Source organism: Barbus barbus (genome assembly GCF_936440315.1).
Source record: "Barbus barbus genome assembly, chromosome: 28".
Classification (NCBI taxonomy): Eukaryota; Metazoa; Chordata; class Actinopteri; order Cypriniformes; family Cyprinidae; genus Barbus; species Barbus barbus.
The window spans coordinates 18,552,860-18,572,374 of record NC_136756.1 but is presented as its reverse complement, the minus strand read 5'-3'; the positions used below and the strand labels follow the sequence as shown (position 1 = coordinate 18,572,374).

Here is a 19,515-nt window from a genome sequence, read left to right as displayed (position 1 = left end):
ATTACTAATTCATATACAAGGAAAAAAATTATAATAGAAAAATATATAATAATATTGTAAAAATCAATGGGTAAAATCAACTCATCATGCTGGCTTACATAAACTACCCAACTTAGGTCAAGTTAGCCCAACGTGTTCTGTCCTATATATATTTACTCAGACGCTGGGCTAAAAACATCCCAGATTGGGTCATTTGTAACACATTTTTGTAGAGAGTGTCAATGATTCCACAAAGAATTGAGTTTGACACCGCTGGTCTAGAGCAAGATTTAAAAAAACAAAAAAATGTAAGCACACAAGACTATTGTCAGGCTTCTATAGAATTTTAAAGGTTTGTTTTAGCCTTTTATTTTTTTATTTTATTTATTTTTTTATTTTGGGGAGGGGAGCATAATGTCAACATTACTTCATTGTCTTGTAAGATTTATTTATTGTCACTGATCAATGTGAAAACAGTATTTCTTGAAGAAGTGAATCAAGTAGCAGCCATATGTAAAACCTGTAGTTTTCCTAGTTTAAGGATCTAGTTTAAAAACATTTACTGTGTGCTACAAATCATTATAGATTTAAATATATCATTACATATTTAGTCAGCAGCACTAATAATATTGACGATAAAAAAGCTTGTCCTTTATGGCTTAAGCATCTGCTAATAACAGACTGTTTTAAATCTAATAATCTAAAAAATCATCTGATTTTTTCTCAAACCTACAAAAACAGCGCACGTGCTTACGCGTCGGTCTCGTCACGAGACCTGCCCGCGCTGTGGATGTCGGGAACGCGAGTTTATATGAGTAGTTCAGCACGGGAGGCTCAAAGATCTAAAACTTCATGTCCCATGGTGCACTGCGTCGGACACTCCTAGGTAATGACTTCCTTTCCAGAAAAAGCTGATTTTGAAGAGACTGTGTGAAAAAAAGCTGTTATTTTGACACGCAGTTTTGTTGGAGCATGTGTTGAAAAACAATTTACGGTTCATTTGAAGCTGCGGTTTTAAATGTAACCATGGCAACCGAACGGCCGTCCTGGTTAGCAGCCCTGCACAGGCTGTAGAAAAGGCGATGCTGAGGGTTAGCTGAAGCCTTATGATATTCATTTGCCCTGTCCACGGTGGGGGTTTAATTTTGTTACGGAAGACAGTCGAGCAGCTATATCTGACCTCTTTCCGTGATGGAAGAAGTCGACAGGATTTTAATTCACTCTCTAAGTCAAGCTGGCACGTAAGTATTTACAATCTAACAGGTCTCCTCAGTTGTGACAAGTCATTTCCTCATCTTTGGAGTGATATGCGTCTCGGGACATGTCAAACTTAATTATTGTCTATGTCTGCGTGGTTGGGGTCACCTCCTCAAATTCCAGGGACATTGATGAGGATGTTCAGAGTGTGAAGCAGTTCACCAGTGAGCTGATCGTGGAGGCGGTGGTGAAATGCCTGCGTGTGATCGACCCTGCGCTGGGCAACGGCTTGTCCCATTCACTCCCCCCTGGCATGTCTGCCCGCTTCAGACTGGGCATGAGCCTGGCACAGGCCTGTCAGGTGAGAGACACGCTCTGGACGTCCCACTGTGTGCTTGAGTTAACTTGACCCCTCATAACTCACAGAGTCAGCTGATAGCCGTTCAAAATGCATTACTCCTGCTGAATAAGCACTTTTGCTTTCATCTTGGGTTTGAGTAAAGATATAACAGTGTGGACATTTATATAAAAAAAAATTCAATTCAGTTCAATTCAAGTTTATATGTATAGCACGTTTCACGATACAAAACGTTGCAAAGCAGCTTTACAAAAAATTAAAGTTTCTACTATATATTTAGTAGTAGTTTATCAGTGTTGACTATATCAAGTTGATGTGCATATGGCAGAAATGTACGATAAAAATCAGCTAATGATGTAATCAAACAGACGATGAACACTATTAACAGCAATGATTATATGTTGCAATCAACAAAATTTGGTAGTTCTGTATGTTGTTTCAGGGTTGGTATCATCTGAGGTACTCTGAGGGGTTGGCATCATCTCTTCTCCGGTGTTCTAGATCCAGACTGAAGCTTGTGTAATTCCTAGTTACCACGGGATATCAATGTAGAAAGAGAGAAACAAATAGAGACATATTTAGCGTAGCTGTTGTTCCAACCAAGCAAAAATGATTTGTTCAACCCAAGCTAAAGAATAATAATAATGTCCATTTTATCAGATATAACTGCAGTACAAGATTATGAGATGCATTATGTGAATGCTTGGCTGAAGAGATGTGTATTTAATCTAGATTTAAACTGAGAGAGCGTGTCTGAACCGCAAACGTTATCAGGAAGGCTGTTCCAGAGTTTGGGAGCCAAATGCGAAAAAGCTCTACCTCCTTTAGTGGACTTTGCTATCCTAGGTACTACCAAAAGTCCAGAGTTTTGCGACTTTAGGGAGTGTGATGGATTGTAGCGTGGTAGAAGACTAGTTAGGTACACAGGAGCTAAACCATTAAGGGCCTTATAGGTAAGTAGGAATGCATGAACTAGCTTTTCTGTATCAGGAACAGGTAACATGTTTTGTAGCTTGGCAATGTTTCTAAGATGGAAGTGTGCTGTTTTTGTAACATTGGAAATATGGTTTTCAAAAGACACGTTGCTGTCTCATATAACACCAATACTAGTTGCAAATTCTAATCCAAGAGATTCTGTTTACTGTTGTTTTGTTTTTGGTCCAATATGTAATATCTCTGTTTTATCTGAATTTAATAGGAGAAAATTATTGGTCATCCAATATTTTACATTTTTAACACACTGTTATCTTAATTTTGAAGTTTCATCTGGTCTTTTTGAAATATATAGTTGAGTATCATCAGCATAACAATGGAAGCTAATCCCATATTTTCTAATAATATTACCAAGATCAGTTAACTAGACTTTGTAGATAAATTATGAACAAACTGCATTATGGCATACAATAGATTTTGTAGAATCTTACAGTAGATATTCTGTGATTGAATTAATCTGTTGTGATTTCATTCAGATGACCTTTAACTGTTACAGAGGAAAGTAAAATATTTTATTGTTATTATTGTAATATCAATAATTATCCTTTTTGGCAGTTTTGTTTCATAAGTAGTTGGTCCCGGAAACACAGTTAGGTTTCATTTGTAACTACATAACTAAATTGGTTGACATGCACTAACGATGAAAATACTTTTATTAATCTTAGCTTTTGTTCAACATTATTTATACATTATTAGAATCAAATGTTGTATTTGTTGACATTAGTTAATGGGGTCATATGATGTTGCTATAAAGAACATTAATTTGTGTATTTGGTGTAATGCAATGTGTTTATGCGGTTTAAGGTTCAAAAAACACATATTACGTTATTTTTGCTCCTCTATGCTCCACCTTTCTGAAACGCGTAGATTTTTTACAAAGTTCATCGTTCTGAGAAGCTAAGCATGCTCTGATTGGCCAGTTATCCAGTGAATAACTGGATAACCGAATTCCCCAAGCGTGTGACGGAAATGTTTCACCCCGGACTGTATTGTGATGCCGTGTCTGCATTTGTGATCGGAGAAACAACAAACAACAATAGCTACTCTACACTGCTTAAAACTCGCGTTTGAATAGTCAGTGGCAAATTCTTTAAATAAGAAAACATACATACAGGCTGTGAGTCACAAGCGCTAGACTGTCCTTGCAAAGTTGGAATTTCCCACTTTATAGAAACAGCCTTTGAGATCTTTATCATTATGGTCCTTTTGAATCACTTTATTGAAAATCCGTACCTGACCCGAATCACTTACCCGAACCCGACGTGCATAAATAATAATAAAAAAAAAAGATAAACCCGACTTGAGACAGACCCGACCGCATTTATTTTCGAACCCGACTGGACCCGAACATAAACTGCATTGACATATGCACATCCTGCATCGGTCCAGAAAAACCCCGGGCTCCTGCTGACTGATTTGGCCGGTGCTCCATTACTTTCATTCGGTTTATTTACTTATTTATTAGCATATTACTTTATATTTTTGCCTGCCTGATGGATACATGTTTGGCTTTCAGTTGTAACCAGTGGATTTGAAATATGAACGTGATCGTTTTATAAAAATGAAATCGATAGGTTAATAAATCATGGATTTGCTAGTTTTGTCTGCAATGTTATGTAGGCTACCTCATCTCTGGTGAAAGGCTGGTGAAAGGAAAAAAGAAAAGCCTTGCATTGACACGCAGCGTAATGAAGTGAGTGGATTTTCCTGATGGATCCCATATCTATAAGATGGATTTCTGTGGTTACAAACGTATGTTCCTTTTTTACATGCGTTTCTCAAAAATTAACGCAGAAGTAGGGTACGCATCCGGGAAAGTTTAAAAAGAATTTGCGTCTAATTGGGTCCATTTAGGAAAAGCACTTTTATTTTAATTACCTGAGACCCGAGGCTGCTAATACCGAACCCGACCCGTGTTGAGGCACTCATAAAAGTTTTGGACCCGAACTCGCTTGGGTCTCGGGTCGGACCTCGGGTTTTCGGATCCAAGTGTACCCGTGAAGACCTCTACTTCCAGGTTCAGGAAATAGTCCTCTGTAAAATGCGCTGCACACACTCTAATATTTGGGTTGAACTGTTCTGGAACAGTGTTGTAAATACAACTTAACCATTGATTTCCAGTTGTATCCTCTTTTGAAAACCCAAACAAAGTACTTTCGCTTTCACAATGAAACACAGCGTCTCCAGGACATGGCGCTGGCAGCAGCAACAATACTACAGCGAGAATAAAAGTTCTACCTTCTTTCTTTGCGTATACATTCGCACACGGTGACGTAGACACGTGCAGGCATGTTTGAATGAGCCGTTTTAGGCGGGCGTGGTCAAGTCTTAATTTTTATAAAGAATATCTCTGGTTTTGAGACTTTAGTCTTTGCAACTTCAGGGATCTTATCTATGCACAATCAGCTTGTAAAACTTGAAATCGCATCATATGACCCCTTTAATGTACTGTGAACTACACTGCCCTCCAAAAGTTTGGAAACACCCCTGGCAAAATGTGGTTTTGGACGATATCAGCATAAATCCTTATCAATGACCCCAAGCACACTTCCAAGCTGTGCACATCCTATTTGGAGAGGAAACTCCTCCCCAATCACCCGACCTCTACCCAATTGAGCTACTATGGGACGAACTGGACCGTGATGTCCGTAAGAAGTGTCCAACCAGTGTGAATCATCTTTGGGCAATCCTTCAGGAGGCTTATATACAGTATAATAGGGGAGTAACATACAGTATCAAGTCAATGTTTGAATAAACTAACAGCTCGTATGCCCAGATTATGCATAGCTATAATAGCTGCTAATGGTGGATGTTTTGATGAATCGAAATGCAAGTAATTTTTCTATGTATAAACTGTTTATGTAATAAAATATGTTTTCGTAGTTTGTGTTGTCCCTTATCAGTGCAAAATAATCACAAATTAAAAAGGATGCATGCCAATATTGTCCAAAGCCCCACTTTTCTAGGGCGTTTCCAAACTTTTGGAGGGCAGTGTAACATGAATTGTTTTTACAACGGTTACATTATAATGATGGAGAGTGCAAGCCAAATGTTTGTCAGTGCTGGTGTGCCAACTTGCTCTGCTGTGCTGCACAAGTGTATGTGTAGATTATCAGATTCTGCAAATAGTATAAATTCAACGCTGATGAACCTGGCATTCAGTTCAGTCAGATTTTTCTCCAGGTTGTGGAACCACTGGCATTTTAGTCTGTATGCAAATTTGTGATGCTGTGGATTCTGTCTGTTTTTAACTAGTATTGATGTTTATTTTGTCTGTTGTATTGTCTATGTTTTTGGACTGTGTGTGTCCTTAGTAAAGTTTTGATGATGATGATGATAACATTAACAAAAGATAATAACTGGGGTAAAAATATATATAATTAAGAATTCAATGAAATAAAAAGAAAAAATTTAATTAAAATTAAAAATATATAGTTCATGTTAGTAGGGCTGTGTAATTAATCGAATTCGTATTAATTGCAGTAAAACCGGTTTTGTGATTAGTAGTTAATCACCTGCTTTCAAATGGAGCGGGAATTACTACACAGAACCGTAATTCACTGACAAGCTAGGCAATTTCGTGTTCATAATCGAAGGCGATTTGTCTGCATCTTGTTGGTGAACTACAGCTCTGTGTAGTAATTCCCGCTCCATTTGAAAGCAGGTGATGATGATTTACTGGCAATCACTGAACCGCCTTTACTGACGAGATGCGTCTGATAATCGAATTTGATTTAATTGCACAGCCCTACGTGTTAGTTAATTAACAAATTCATGTTCATGTTAGTTAATTAACTAATGTTAACAAATGTGACCCTGGACCACAAAAGAGTCAATTTTTCCATAAGAGTCAATTTTTCAAAACTGAGATTTGTATATCATATGGAAGGTGAATAAATAAGCTTTCCATTGATGTATGGTTATTGTTAGGATCAGACAATATTTGGCCGGGATACAACTATTTGAAAATCTGGAATCTGAGGGTGCAAAAAAAAAAAAAAATATATATATATATATATATATAGAGAAAATCACCTTTAAAGTTGTCCAAAGGAAGTTCTTGGCAATGCATATTACTAATCAAAAATTAAGTTTTAATATATTTATGGTAGGAAATTTACAAAATATCTTCATGGAACACGATCTTTACTTAATATCCTAATGATTTTTGGCATAAAAGAAAAAAAACCCCCCGATAATTTTAACCCATACAATGTATTTTTGGCTATTGCTACAAATACACCAGTGCAACTTAAGACTGGTTTTGTGGTCCAGGGTCACAAATAAGACCTTACGTTTAGTTTACTATATGTTGAACTTTGAGCAGTGACTTGTAAGGTTGAGCAATGACTTGTAACTCACTCTCACATTTGATTTTTGCATTCTTCTGTATGTTTAGGATGTGGGTTTTAAAGGGGAAATTGGCTACCAGACATTTCTCTACAGCAATGAGCCAGAGATTCGTTCTCTGTTCATGTTTCTGGTTGAGAAGCTGCCCAGAGAGAGTGCAGAGGCCTCGGACCAGCCTGCAGGTAGTTTTGACTACTGTTTTTTGCATCTATGTAATTGGCATATGCTTGATAATGATATTAAACTCAGCATAAAATGGAAATTCACAGTGTTTATTTTATAAATGCATCTTATTGGGATTTATTCATCCATCCAATTTTTAATCAAACTGTCATAATTTAATCTTTTGCTGAAACAATAGTCTTCTCTCTAGTGATGTTTGCCAGACTTCTGCAATCATTTTGTCGACTTAAAGCTTGCCCATTTCTTAAAATCCTCCTCAAGTTCAGATTCAGATCAACTATAACCAAGTCCCTTCCCTGCTTTTTGTTTTTCCAATAATTTGTTTCATTAGAAAATACGTCACGATATAGAAGAAAAGATGTTGCTATTTTTATTTCGGCTTAAACGGCATGATCTATTAGATGCAATACTGATAGTAAAACTGCAATCTAGCAACTATGGAAGCCTGTTTCTGAGAGTTTATACTTGCAATTCTCTTATATCAGTAACTTTACACACCGTGTGATAATACTGGAGAATAATGACGTAATAGTGATTTGCCGTGATTCACCTCATATTAAATCTGGTGTGACTCAAAGTCTCCAACAAATTCTCCAACACCTGAGATTAATTTCTGGCTGCGTATTAATAAAGTTATGCGGTTGGGGTGTGTGGTCTTCATGCTGGGATCAAAGGGCAATGTGATTAACTAGGGTGTTCATGTAAGAGCTTAGAGTGCTGATTATTCCCAGCTTTCTTCAATAAACTAGAAATTATTATACTTCCCCCTCAATTCTCCTACATGAATTAAGCTCTCTTGACTGCCTAAAAATGCATTAAAATGTTTTATTATCTTGGAAAGAATCCAGAGTCAATTTCAGTTAATAGCTTGTTAATGCGATTATAAACTCAATGGGAAACAGTGTAGACTGGTTCAGACTCACTATCGCAAACATTACTGTAATTTTTTTCCGAAGAATAGTTTGCTTGCCTTTGTAGCGTCACATGTTGCTTTTGATTATTGGGTTAAATGAACATTTAATGATTAGTGAGGCTAGTTTCTCAGAATTGTCTGGTTTTTGCATGTATCTCTCTTTTAGGGAAGTCTTCACTGTTGCAGAGAGCAATTGCTGCTCAAATTAAAGCGCAGTTGTCAGTGCCTTGGCTCCCTCCGTCCTGTAGACTCCCCATTCATCGTAAAACTCAGGTACCTCAGCATGCATACATCTTGAAATCCATGGCTAAGGCTTATATGCAGAACTCTAGAACCTTCTTGCAAGCTACCTAACTAACTGACAAATGTGTTTCAATGTAATTTCAGAGTTCTGGCCCATGTCACAATTTCCACGCCCAGCCACTGAGCCTCCCATATTCAGTGAAGGTTTCTTCCAGGAAACAGCCAAAAGGCATGCTCATTTTCACTTACTCAACTCAATAAGCCCCCTTAGGTTTGGTGTGATGTCTTATACATTGTGGTATTGGCCTTGTTGCCACTTGCCCCTGAAGTGCGATTACCCCTTGGAAGAATTTGGCAAAAACCAAATTCAGCTCTTATGATTCATTCAGATAACATTAGTATGTCTTTGATGTTTCTTTGTGAATTCTCTCAGAGGTGCAAGAATACTGGAAGAATTATTTGCTGCCTGTGACTGCCCAGCCTTCCCAGCATGCCTCAGTGCCAGCATCCCTCCTGGAGAACCACATCTCTGAACTTAGTGCCACACAGGAGTGGGAGAGTGAATGGAACAGCCAAGGCCTTCTGTCAAGACTTACACCTGAGGTTATTCTCATCCCCCCTTAAATTTTAAAGAGAACATCCTGTCATTAGTTGCTTAGTAATAGGTGTGACATAATTTGTAGGTCTCCATGGCGTTTATAACAGTGTTACTTTAGCTTTGTTTATATGCTATAATACTATATATTAATATTTTATAATTATATAATCAATGTAATTCTGGTACTTATTGGTATGTACAGTTTTTTCATCGAATATAATCATCTAATAATTTATTTTAATTCAGATGACCAAGAACCCTTTGAATAGTTTTAGTTAACAGTGTCCGATGTGTAGATGAACGATTAATTTGAGTTGAATCTAAAAATTAGTTTGAATGAGTTGTATGATGCTTTATTTATCATTTTAAAGCTTGACAGCCCCCATCCTCATAGCCATGATGTTCTTAAAAAAATGACATTTTGTGGTATGTGGAAAAAAACTTGAGGGTGAGTAGATATCCCTTTAAGATTTGATTATTATTATTATTATTATTAAGCTCATAAATTCCTCATTGTGCATCCTTTAACAATGTCTGAAACTGGAATTCATGTTAATAGTATAGTTATATTGCCAAGCACTTCATTTCAGTTTGGCTCAGTTTACTCATACAGACGTCTTTTTTACAGCCTCAGCATGGCGTCTCTCTAGCACAGCACCTAGGTTTCCTGTCTTGATAATAACAATAACACTAGCATGTAACTTAATATTATGTAATATTTTTGCTGCTGTCCTGTTTTCCTTGATGGCATCTCTGTGGTAAAGGCATGTATCAACACGAGGATGGAACACAGAAGATGTCTTTCACAAAAGTGTGACATTCAGCATGTATGTGTCCTTTGACTGTACGGCTGCCTGCTCGCATCTCAGTTCCACATTCTCACTTCACCTGCCCCTCCAACTAACTTACACACTGACCTATTGTCTGACCCCTAGATGTTCTCCAAGGGTTCGGCATGTATTTTATTTGTAAATCGCAAGGCTTTATCTGTGTTTGAGCTCTGTTGTGTTGTATCTGTTTGGAAATAGCCAGAGCACATTCAGAACTGTCATCATTTAGTAAATTAATAAAATGTGATATTCAACTAAAGAAATATAATCATGTTAAGCATTTCATTTGGTGATTTAAAGCCTTGGCACTCTTGTTATCTCATCTCTTCAGGAGTACCGATCCAGAAAGAAGGCCCGACTGCAGAAGCGTATCGAGGAGCAGCTAAGGGCAGCGGCTCAGCCTCGTCTTGACACACACGGAGCCACACGATCGACTTCTGACCTTGCTGAACTGCTGCAGTCATTCGGTGGTGCTTCCACTGGGGGAGATGTGCTGACAAAAGGCACACGCTTCACCCATACAGAGAAATTCACCTTTACACAGGTACCTGTCAGAATTTTTTTACTCAAACCAATGGGCCAGGGTTCCCACATGCTGGAAAATCTTGGGGTTTGTAATGCTGTTTTCCAGTCATGAAAAAGTTCATAAATGTCATGGAAAATAATAGTGACATGACTGTGTTACTAACAAGGTTATTTTCAAAATGTAGACATTTTGGGACTACAGCTGTGACTAAGCTTGCCAGACATGGAAATGTACCAGAAATGCATGCCAAAAGCTCAATCAAAAGAAATATGTGTCTGAAATAGTTTTTGTTTTGAGTGAGAAGCAAAGTGCTAATATGCCACATCTATATAGTACTTTTGCATGTATTGACTGTTTCTCACAGTAAACTTGTGGTAAAAATAGTGGTGTGCCAGTAGGCTGTCATCATGTAATTTAGGCTGAGATAAACATAGATAAACTATTAATACTGATAATATACTTTACTTTCTCAGCAGGACTCTGTGATTGGCCATTGCAGTTTTTTCAATTTTCTTACAGTGTGTGATTATTCCAGTAAACTAATGGACTATAATACAGCTTTATAAATTATACATAAACATTACAAAAAACTAAATTATTATTATTATTATAAACATTATTATATAGTAGTAGTAGTAATAATATTTATAAATCATAAACGATACATAAACCTTTCCAAAAAAAAAAGTAAATTTAGAGAAAATTGTAGCGCTCCGAACAGGAAAAAATAAAAAGGTGAATGTTGTTTGAGTGAGCACTGAAGATAGCATTGTGCTGAAATGTCTACTTGCTCATGTCCATCTGTTTTTAACGCGCATACACATTGCACATTTTGCATGATGCAATTTATATAATTTAAAAAAATGTTTTTGTGGACTTTTCCAGTCTTGAGTGGATCTGTGTGTGATTAGCCACCCTCCTGTTCAATACGAAAAAATGATAAATTATGTTTATATCAGTGCAGTCTAATTATATGTACAGGTGCTGGTCATAAAATTAGAATATTATGAAAAATGTATTTCAGTAATACCATTCAAAAAGTGAAACTTGTATATTAGATTCATTCATTACACACATACTGATATATTTCAAATGTTTATTTCTTTTAATTTTGATGATTATAACTGACAACTAATGAAAGTCCCAAATTCAGTATTCCAGAAAATTAGAATATCAATTAAGACCAATGGAAAAAAAAAAAGATTTTTAGAAATGTTGGCCAACTGAAAAGTATGAACATGAAAAGTATGAGCATGTACAGCACTCAATATTTAGTTGGGGCTCCTTTGGCCTGGATTACTGCAGCAATGCGGCGTGGCATGGAGTCGATCAGTCTGTGGCACTGCTCCGGTGTTATGAGAGCCCATGTTGCTCTGATAGTGGCCTTCAGCTCTTCTGAATTGTTGGGTCTGGCGTATTGCATCTTCCTCTTCACAATACCCCATAGGTTTTCTATGGGGTTAAGGTCAGGCGAGTTTGCTGGCCAATCAAGAACAGGGATACCATGGTCCTTAAACCAGGTACTGGTAGCTTTGGCAGTGTGTGCAGGTGCCAAGTCCTGTTGGAAAATGAAATCTGCATTTCCATAAAGTTGGTCAGCAGCAGGAAGCATGAAGTGCTCTAAAACTTCCTGGTAGACGGCTGCGTTGACCTTGGACCTCAGAAAACACAATGGACCAACACCAGCAGATGACATGGCACCCCAAACCATCAATGACTGTGGAAACTTTACACTGGACCTCAAGCAACGTGGATTATGTGCCTCTCCTCTCTTCCTCCAGACTCTGGGACCTTGATTTCCAAAGGGAATGCAAAATTTACTTTCATCAGAGAACATAACTTTGGACCATTCAGCAGCAGTCCAGTCAAGACGCTTCTGACGCTGTCTCTTGTTCAAGAGTGGCTTGACACAAGGAATGCGACAGCTGAAACCCATGTCTTGCATACGTCTGTGCGTGGTGGTTCTTGAAGCACCGACTCCAGCTGCAGTCCACTCTTTGTGAATCTCCCCCACATTTTTGAATGGTTTTGTTTCACAATCCTCTCCAGGGTGCGGTTATCCCTATTGCTTGTACACTTTTTTTCTACCACATCTTGTCCTTCCCTTCGCCTCTCTATTAATGTGCTTGGACACAAAGCTCTGTGAACAGCCAGCCTCTTTAGCAATGACCTTTTGTGTCTTGCCCTCCTTGTGCAAGGTGTCAATGGTCGTCTTTTGGACAACTGTCCAGTCAGCCGTCTTTCTCATGATTGTGTAGCCTACAGAACTAGACTGAGAGACCATTTAAAGGCTTTTGCAGGTGTTTTGAGTTAATTAGTTGATTAGAGTGTGGCACCAGGGGTCTTCAATATTGAACATTTTCACAATATTCAAATTTTCTGAGAATGAATTTGGGACTTTCATTAGTTGTCAGTTATAATCATCAAAATTAAAGGAAATAAACATTTGAAATATATCAGTCTGCGTGTAATGAATGAATCTAATATACAAGTTTCACTTTTTGAATGGTATTACTGAAATAAATCAACTTTTTCATGATATTCTAATTTTATGACCAGCACCTTTATATATGTCTGTGTATGTAATTGAACACTTACAAAAGTGCAAAAAATTTGTATTCGTCAAACTGTACTTGAATAACTTAAAGCCATTTCTTATTATTATTATTATTTATTATTAAAACTAAAACCATAATTTTAGATTCTTTATCCAGTTAATTTCATCTGCATGTAATCTGAATTAGTGGATCTTGAGATGTTTAGGCTCTTAACTAAAAAGGCAAATTAAAGAAAAGGACAAAATGATTTTTAGGAACCTGAGAAGGCAGCCCAGCAGATGGCAGCAGCAGCAAGTGCACTTCCCAGCTCTCACCAATCAGAGGAGGACCTAAAGGCCCAGCAGGAAGCAGAACTTTCTGCTCTGCAGCAGCAGTTGCAGCAGCTGTCAGTCCAAATGGAAGAAGTGGGAGGAGACATCAAGCAGCTCACTGTGTCCATCCAGCAGGTAGTGACCAGTCAGATAAAATGACATTATATCACACACTCACATATATATATCACACATAATGTAGTGATGTAACAATAATAATATGGGGAAATATTTTAATTCTCAGAATCTTCAGTGAATTAGAGAATAAATGCAGAAGTTATTTTTAATCCTTGATATGTTGCATTCCTGTCTGCAGGTGTCAGATGAGCTGCAACAGAAAGAGGTTACTAATGACGAGAAGGAGAATTCAATCAAAATGAAGAGACAGACCATTGACTTGCTACCTGACACTGAGAACAACCTGCTAAAATTGCAGGTACACAAGTCACACGCCGTACACACCTGTATCTCCCCCCCCCACCCCCCCCGTTCAGCACTAAACAATACAAACAGGAATAACAGTACAATGCAGACAGAATTAAGCCGTGTGACTAATGACATGTTTCTCTTTGTCCTGTGTGTTTGTGTTTGGTAGAGTCTGGTTGAGGCAAGCTCTAAACGAGTGGTTCATTTAGCCTCTCAGTGGGAGAAACACAGAGTCCCGTTGATTGACGAGCACCGCAGACTAAAAGAGCTGTGCAGCAACAGAGAGGTACCATGTGTTACAGCCCCCTAACAACTGTAGTCATCTAACTCTAATATGCACTCCTGTCTGAACAGCCATCAATTCAAATCAAATTCCTGAATAATAACAGGCTGATTTATTGATCCTACATTAGTTGTTTTTGCGAAGTAGTTTTGAGAATGAGATTTTGACTCTTTGACTCATTTTTTTTAAAGGGATAGTTCACCCAAAAATGAAAATTCTGTCATCATTTACACACACTCAAGTAGTTCCAAACCTGTATGAATGTCTTTGTTCTGCTGAACACAAAGGAAGATATCCTGAAGAATGTGGGGAACAGAGCAGTTCTGGGGCACCATTGATTTCCATAGTATTTTTTTCCTGCTATGGAAGTCAGTGGTGCCTCAAAACAGCCTGGTTACAAACTTTCTTCAAAATATTTTCCTTTGTGTTCGGCAGAACAGAAATTCATACAGGTTCGGAACTACTTGAGTGTGTGTAAATAATGACAGAATTTTCATTTTTGGGTGAACTATCGCTTTAAGGTCATTTTTGTGACATTTGCTATAACATTGAGAAAGTATGAAAAGGGCTGCACGAATTTGGGAAATAAGTATAATTGTCCTAAGAGTAATGTTGTGGTAATATCCTTTCAATTTTTAAGGTTAGTGTACTCCCCCATGGCTCACATCAGCACTGGTCAATGCATTTATTTCTATAGTGAAGTATCAGCTTCAGCATTCCCCCCTGTCGTTTATCCCAGCGTTTACCGCTGACGTCACTAGCTCCGACCTTGCGCCATAGCTCGTGACCAGAAGAGAAGATGAATTGTTTTGGCAGGGAGGGGAGGTTAACATTTTTGATTAAAGATTACGAGGGCACATGGATTTAAAAAAAATAATGAAGTGCATGGATAATTTATTTATAATAAACACTATAATATTTCTTTAAAAAATAAGAATTTTCTATTTTGATTTCATGCTGACTTTAAGTGCTGGGTTTGCTGTGCTTCTTTGTATTGTGCACAGTGCTTATTTGAGTTGTGGCTGCACATTTGTTGCCCAAAAAATTTTTGATTGTATATCAACATAACATAACATAATAACAGCAATAATGATGATAATAATGATAAGAATAAGAATAATATCTATTATTATTATTATTATTACTAAATAAAAATAGTAAATAAGAATATTTTCAAGCAATACCTGAAAACTCATCACTTCTGTCATCACTTGACTTGAAAAAAAACCAAACAAACAAAAAAAACCTCTTAACCTCTCCCTGTCTAGCTGGTATTTACTCTGAACAATGCCTGAAACTTAGTATTACAAGCACTTCCTGTGTCTATTTGCCCTTTATAATGAATCGCTTATTGTGTTCCTCAATTGTAAGCCACTTTGGATAAAAGCATCTGCTAAATGAGTAAATGTAAGAAATATCTCTATTGTGATGTTTCATTGCAAAATAAAAGTACTCCAAAATTAAAATTGGAGTAGGTTATGGAAAATTATGGAGCATTAATAGTAAGTAAAATTTTATTTTACAGTACAACTGTTTTTTTTTTTTTTTTCTTTTTTTGAATTAATTGTGCAGCCCTTATTATAACTTTGACTGCATTGTGTAACTTCATGAAGTAACCAGTTATGTAAACTTTTGCTTAGTCTGAGTCCTCCAGGAAGCTGTCAGAGATCAAAGACCTGCATGACAAAATCAGACAGTCTACTGAGGAGGCCAAAAAGAAGGAGAGTCTGTATAAGCAGCTGGTACGAAACATTTTTATTTTCTCATCCCTTCCCTCTCCTTTCAGTCATCCAAGACATGCATTTAGCACTTACACCATGTCCTAACCAGTCGTACCACTCAAAAACAAGTGCTCAGTGCCATCTGTTCCATGTAAATGAGTTTTTGTCCTCATTAGCCATCACAAGACATATGATCTTTTGGTTTCCATGTGTGTTACATCTGACTGTGTAAACCCCCCCCCCCCCCCCCCCCCCCCCCACTCCCTTTGGGGTCTCAAATTGTCACTCCACATAAATGCATATTAAACAAAAATGTACATTCTGATTGGTTGGGATTGTGTCATGGTTAGGACATGGTCTAAAAAATTATTTAAATCTTAAGTCTGTCTAATTTTTATTGTTTGTTGTTTTAACATTCACTGTGCTTGTTTACTCTCCTTCTTAATATTATTCTACAGCTAACTGAGTATGAGACGCTATCTAAAGATGTGTCTCGCTCAGCCTACACCATGAGGATCTTGGAGATAGTAGGCAACATAAAGAAACAGAAGGAGGAAATCACTAAGGTCTTTGATTGAGTTTATCCTTTATCTAGCACTCAATAAAATACTTAATCTGAGTTCATGACCTCTGTCCACAGACATTAGCTTTGTGTTTGAAGTCGGCAGGTCTTCAGTAGCCTTTTGACCTCTGACCCTATTAATCGACCCCCTGCAGATTTTGTCCGACACGAAGGACTTGCAGAAGGAGATTAACGGCCTGACAGGAAAACTGGACCGAACATTTGCTGTCACTGATGAACTGGTGTTTAAGGTCAGTCTTATTTCCAAAGGTTCAAAAGATGTTTTTTTAATAAATATATACACTACTGTTCAAAAAATTGGGGTAGGTTTTTGTTTTTATTTATATATATATATATATATATTTATATATTTGAAAGTCTCACCAAGGCTGCATTTATTTGATCAAAAATACAGTAAAAACTGTAATTTTATTAAAAATTATTACAATATATATAATAACAGATTTGTATTTTAAAATGTAATTCATTCCTGACATGGCAGAGCTGAATTTTTAGTGTCAAGTGATCCTTCAGAAATCATTCTGATTTTCTGATTTGGTGCTCAAGAAACATTTCTTATTATCATCAGTTTGGAAAGCTGTTTGTTCTACATAATATTTTTGTGGAAATGTGGGAGTTTAGGGGTCTTTGAATAGAAAGTTCAAAGGAACATCATTTACTTTGTTAGCAGATCTTTTTGCAGAATGCATTCTTGCTGAATAATAATATTAATATCTTTCTTTTTAAAATGTTTGAGCAATAGTGTATATAAATTAAAAAAATGTCTTATTAATTTTACATTGCAAATTGTTTATTTTCAATGTGATCTCAGACCCTCTTCGATAAACTGAAGTAATTATTGTTTTGTAATAGTAATTCAATATAAAAAAACTGAAATTTTTAACTGCAGGATGCCAAGAAAGATGAATCTGTCCGTAAATCCTACAAGTACTTGGCTGCCTTACATGAGGTACGAGTCTGTATATCATTACGAATAAATGTGATAATGTATTGTATTCTTTGATGTTGTCTGTGGTTTTGAATATATTTTTTTTTTTTTTTAAGTAGCATATTGGAGTCTTAAAATGCAGGTACTGTGTTTGAAAGACATTTTTGTCTCGTGACAAGACCACCAAAGGGCAAGCTGCTTGTGTACCTACAAAATGGCTTGTCCTCCTTTAGCTCAGGCCATTAGCAGTGCTTTAGTCCATCTGTTCAACCTTTGAACTACACAACTGAACTTAGAGCTAATGCCCTTGCGGATTCTGGCTGTTTTGTTTTGCCTGAGAATTGTCAGTTTAAGCATTCTAACATTTTTGTGATCTCAGAACTGCACTCAGCTGATTCAGACTATTGAGGACACGGGAACCATCATGAGAGAAATCCGAGATCTTGAGGAGCAGGTGCAAAAACAAGCCAAAGCCATTTAGATGGCCATTTAGCCATATCAATTAGATCTAAACATTTCATTGTCACTTTTCAACTGCCATCGGTTAATTTATGTATATATTTGTTGTAGATTGAGACTGAAAATGGCAAAAGAACAGTTAGCAATCTAGAGAAGATCCTTGAAGACTACAAGGCCATTCGTCAGGAGAACTCGGCCCTTGCTGCGAAGATCCGGGAAGGTTAACCTGTTGCTCCGTCCATGTTTGATGGTACTGCAGAGTGAAAACCCGGCCTGCTGAAATGAGCGCTGCTGTGAGAGACGTCAGTTTGGCTCCCATCTGCGTCAGCCCTCCATCCGAAATAATCCTCATCACATTAGCAAATTTCAGCTTTTACTGAGGGTTTGAACACAAAAGTTTTTTGCATCAAAATGACACAAATTTGAAGAAATGTTAGTTAAAGCTAATTCTGATCATTGATGAGATTCTGTTTTTTAACAAAAAGCTTGGACTGCAATAATTTGAGAAGGACTGGTACCGGTGGTTTGGCTTGATAAAACATCTTAGTTATACGGCGATAACCATGTTATGTACATGAAAGTGTCCGTTAACAGTGACCTCTGATTGTTATTCATCATATGGGTTGAGCTGCTCATGAACATTACAAAATTTAAGCGATTTGATTGAGCTTGGAGAATAGTGGACTGATAACAAGTGAATACTCATAAACAGCTTGCCTGTTTCATATTAAAGCATACATTTGATATTGTATCTGCTTGTTTGGCTCTGATGGATCCATAGAGCTGCTCAAATACTCGTCATTGAAAGTTATATTGTCATTGAACCTCTGTGATAGAAAAGTGCTCTTGTCAGGCTGCCTGTAGGAAAGCTGTGTGAACACATTTAAGTGTCTGATTGATTAACACTGATGATTGGCCCAATCAAACTGGTTTTCAAAACAGTTTCAAAGTTTATGCCTGTTTTTGGAATGTTTGATTTTAGAGATGATATCGAAAATAATGTTTTGTAATTTACCATGACTTGTATACATCTGCTCAATCTCTGAACAAGATGTTCTGATATTTCACCATGTTGCCACCAGTTTTTATTGTGTTGACTCTTAAAATGAGGTATTGGACACGTTGACTTTGTTATTAAGTCAATTGTCCACCTTTGCTGTAATAATTAGACATTTAGAGTAAGGCTGCACAATTTGGGGAAAAAGTGTAATTGATAATTTATATTGTAATTAATGTTTTGTAATTTACCATGACTTGTATACATATGCTCAATCTCTTAACTTGATGTCCTGATATTTCACCAATTTGCTACCAGTTACTGTCCTGAGGAAGTTATCAGATAATCAAATCTGACAAAAACCTTTCCCACATTTCACTCCAACTGAAGGTTGTCCTAAACGGTAGAAAAAGATAGGCTTCGTTGTCTTTTAAGGAAATGTAATTTATTTGTATCAGTTTCTGCATGGTTTTATGAGGATTTTCCTGGGACACGTTCCTGTTGCTTCTGCCACCATGTACTACACATTCAAACGAATGCTGTATGAACACCAATACATGCAACTGTAAACAAACAGTTACTTCAGACAAGAGTGGCTATAAAGTGACAACATTTTAACTATTCTGCACTTCTTATTTTATGCTTCTAAGCTGATTAGCCTAGTAAACACGTTTTGACAACTTGTGAATGTGTGCGAAACGTGACTTTACGATTCACTGCAGCGCCTAAAATCGACTCGCTGACAAAAAAAGTGTGCACTCCGGAAGGGCCTCATAAATAAAAATCTATTTTGTCTATCGGTTAGGATAAGATAGTAACATAAGTCGAACATAATCAAAAGCGGTAAACTAATTACATCGGACTTTTTGTTACTACATTAAACCACAGTCATAATGCGTCTCTTTTCCAGTGTTTTAGGCTGGCCGCAGTCCTGAAGTCATACACTTAAAAAAAATCCTGTTTTCCAGTGGCTTCTATGGTCACATCTTGTACATGCATGATGTCTCTAGGAACAAAAAGTACGCAACGCATATTCAGTCACGTAGCACATGTAGGCAGTTGCCAGGTCGTCTGACCAA

At 37.1% G+C, this 19,515-nt stretch overlaps 1 protein-coding gene across 1 annotated transcript; it reads left to right on the top strand.

The window, feature by feature from the left end:
• Positions 1-838: 838 nt before the first annotated feature.
• LOC306848471 (coiled-coil domain-containing protein 22-like) lies at positions 839-19,056 on the top strand. Its single transcript, XM_079383036.1, has 16 exons — positions 839-1,220; positions 1,360-1,537; positions 6,927-7,059; positions 8,140-8,246; positions 8,361-8,445; positions 8,650-8,819; positions 9,976-10,188; positions 12,983-13,174; positions 13,356-13,475; positions 13,635-13,751; positions 15,389-15,490; positions 15,928-16,035; positions 16,187-16,282; positions 16,942-17,001; positions 17,360-17,434; positions 17,551-19,056. Exons 1-16 carry the CDS (start codon positions 1,171-1,173, stop codon positions 17,662-17,664), a joined length of 1,920 nt encoding a protein of 639 aa, XP_079239162.1. The 5' UTR covers positions 839-1,170; the 3' UTR covers positions 17,665-19,056.
• The last annotated feature ends 459 nt before the right edge of the window (positions 19,057-19,515 follow it).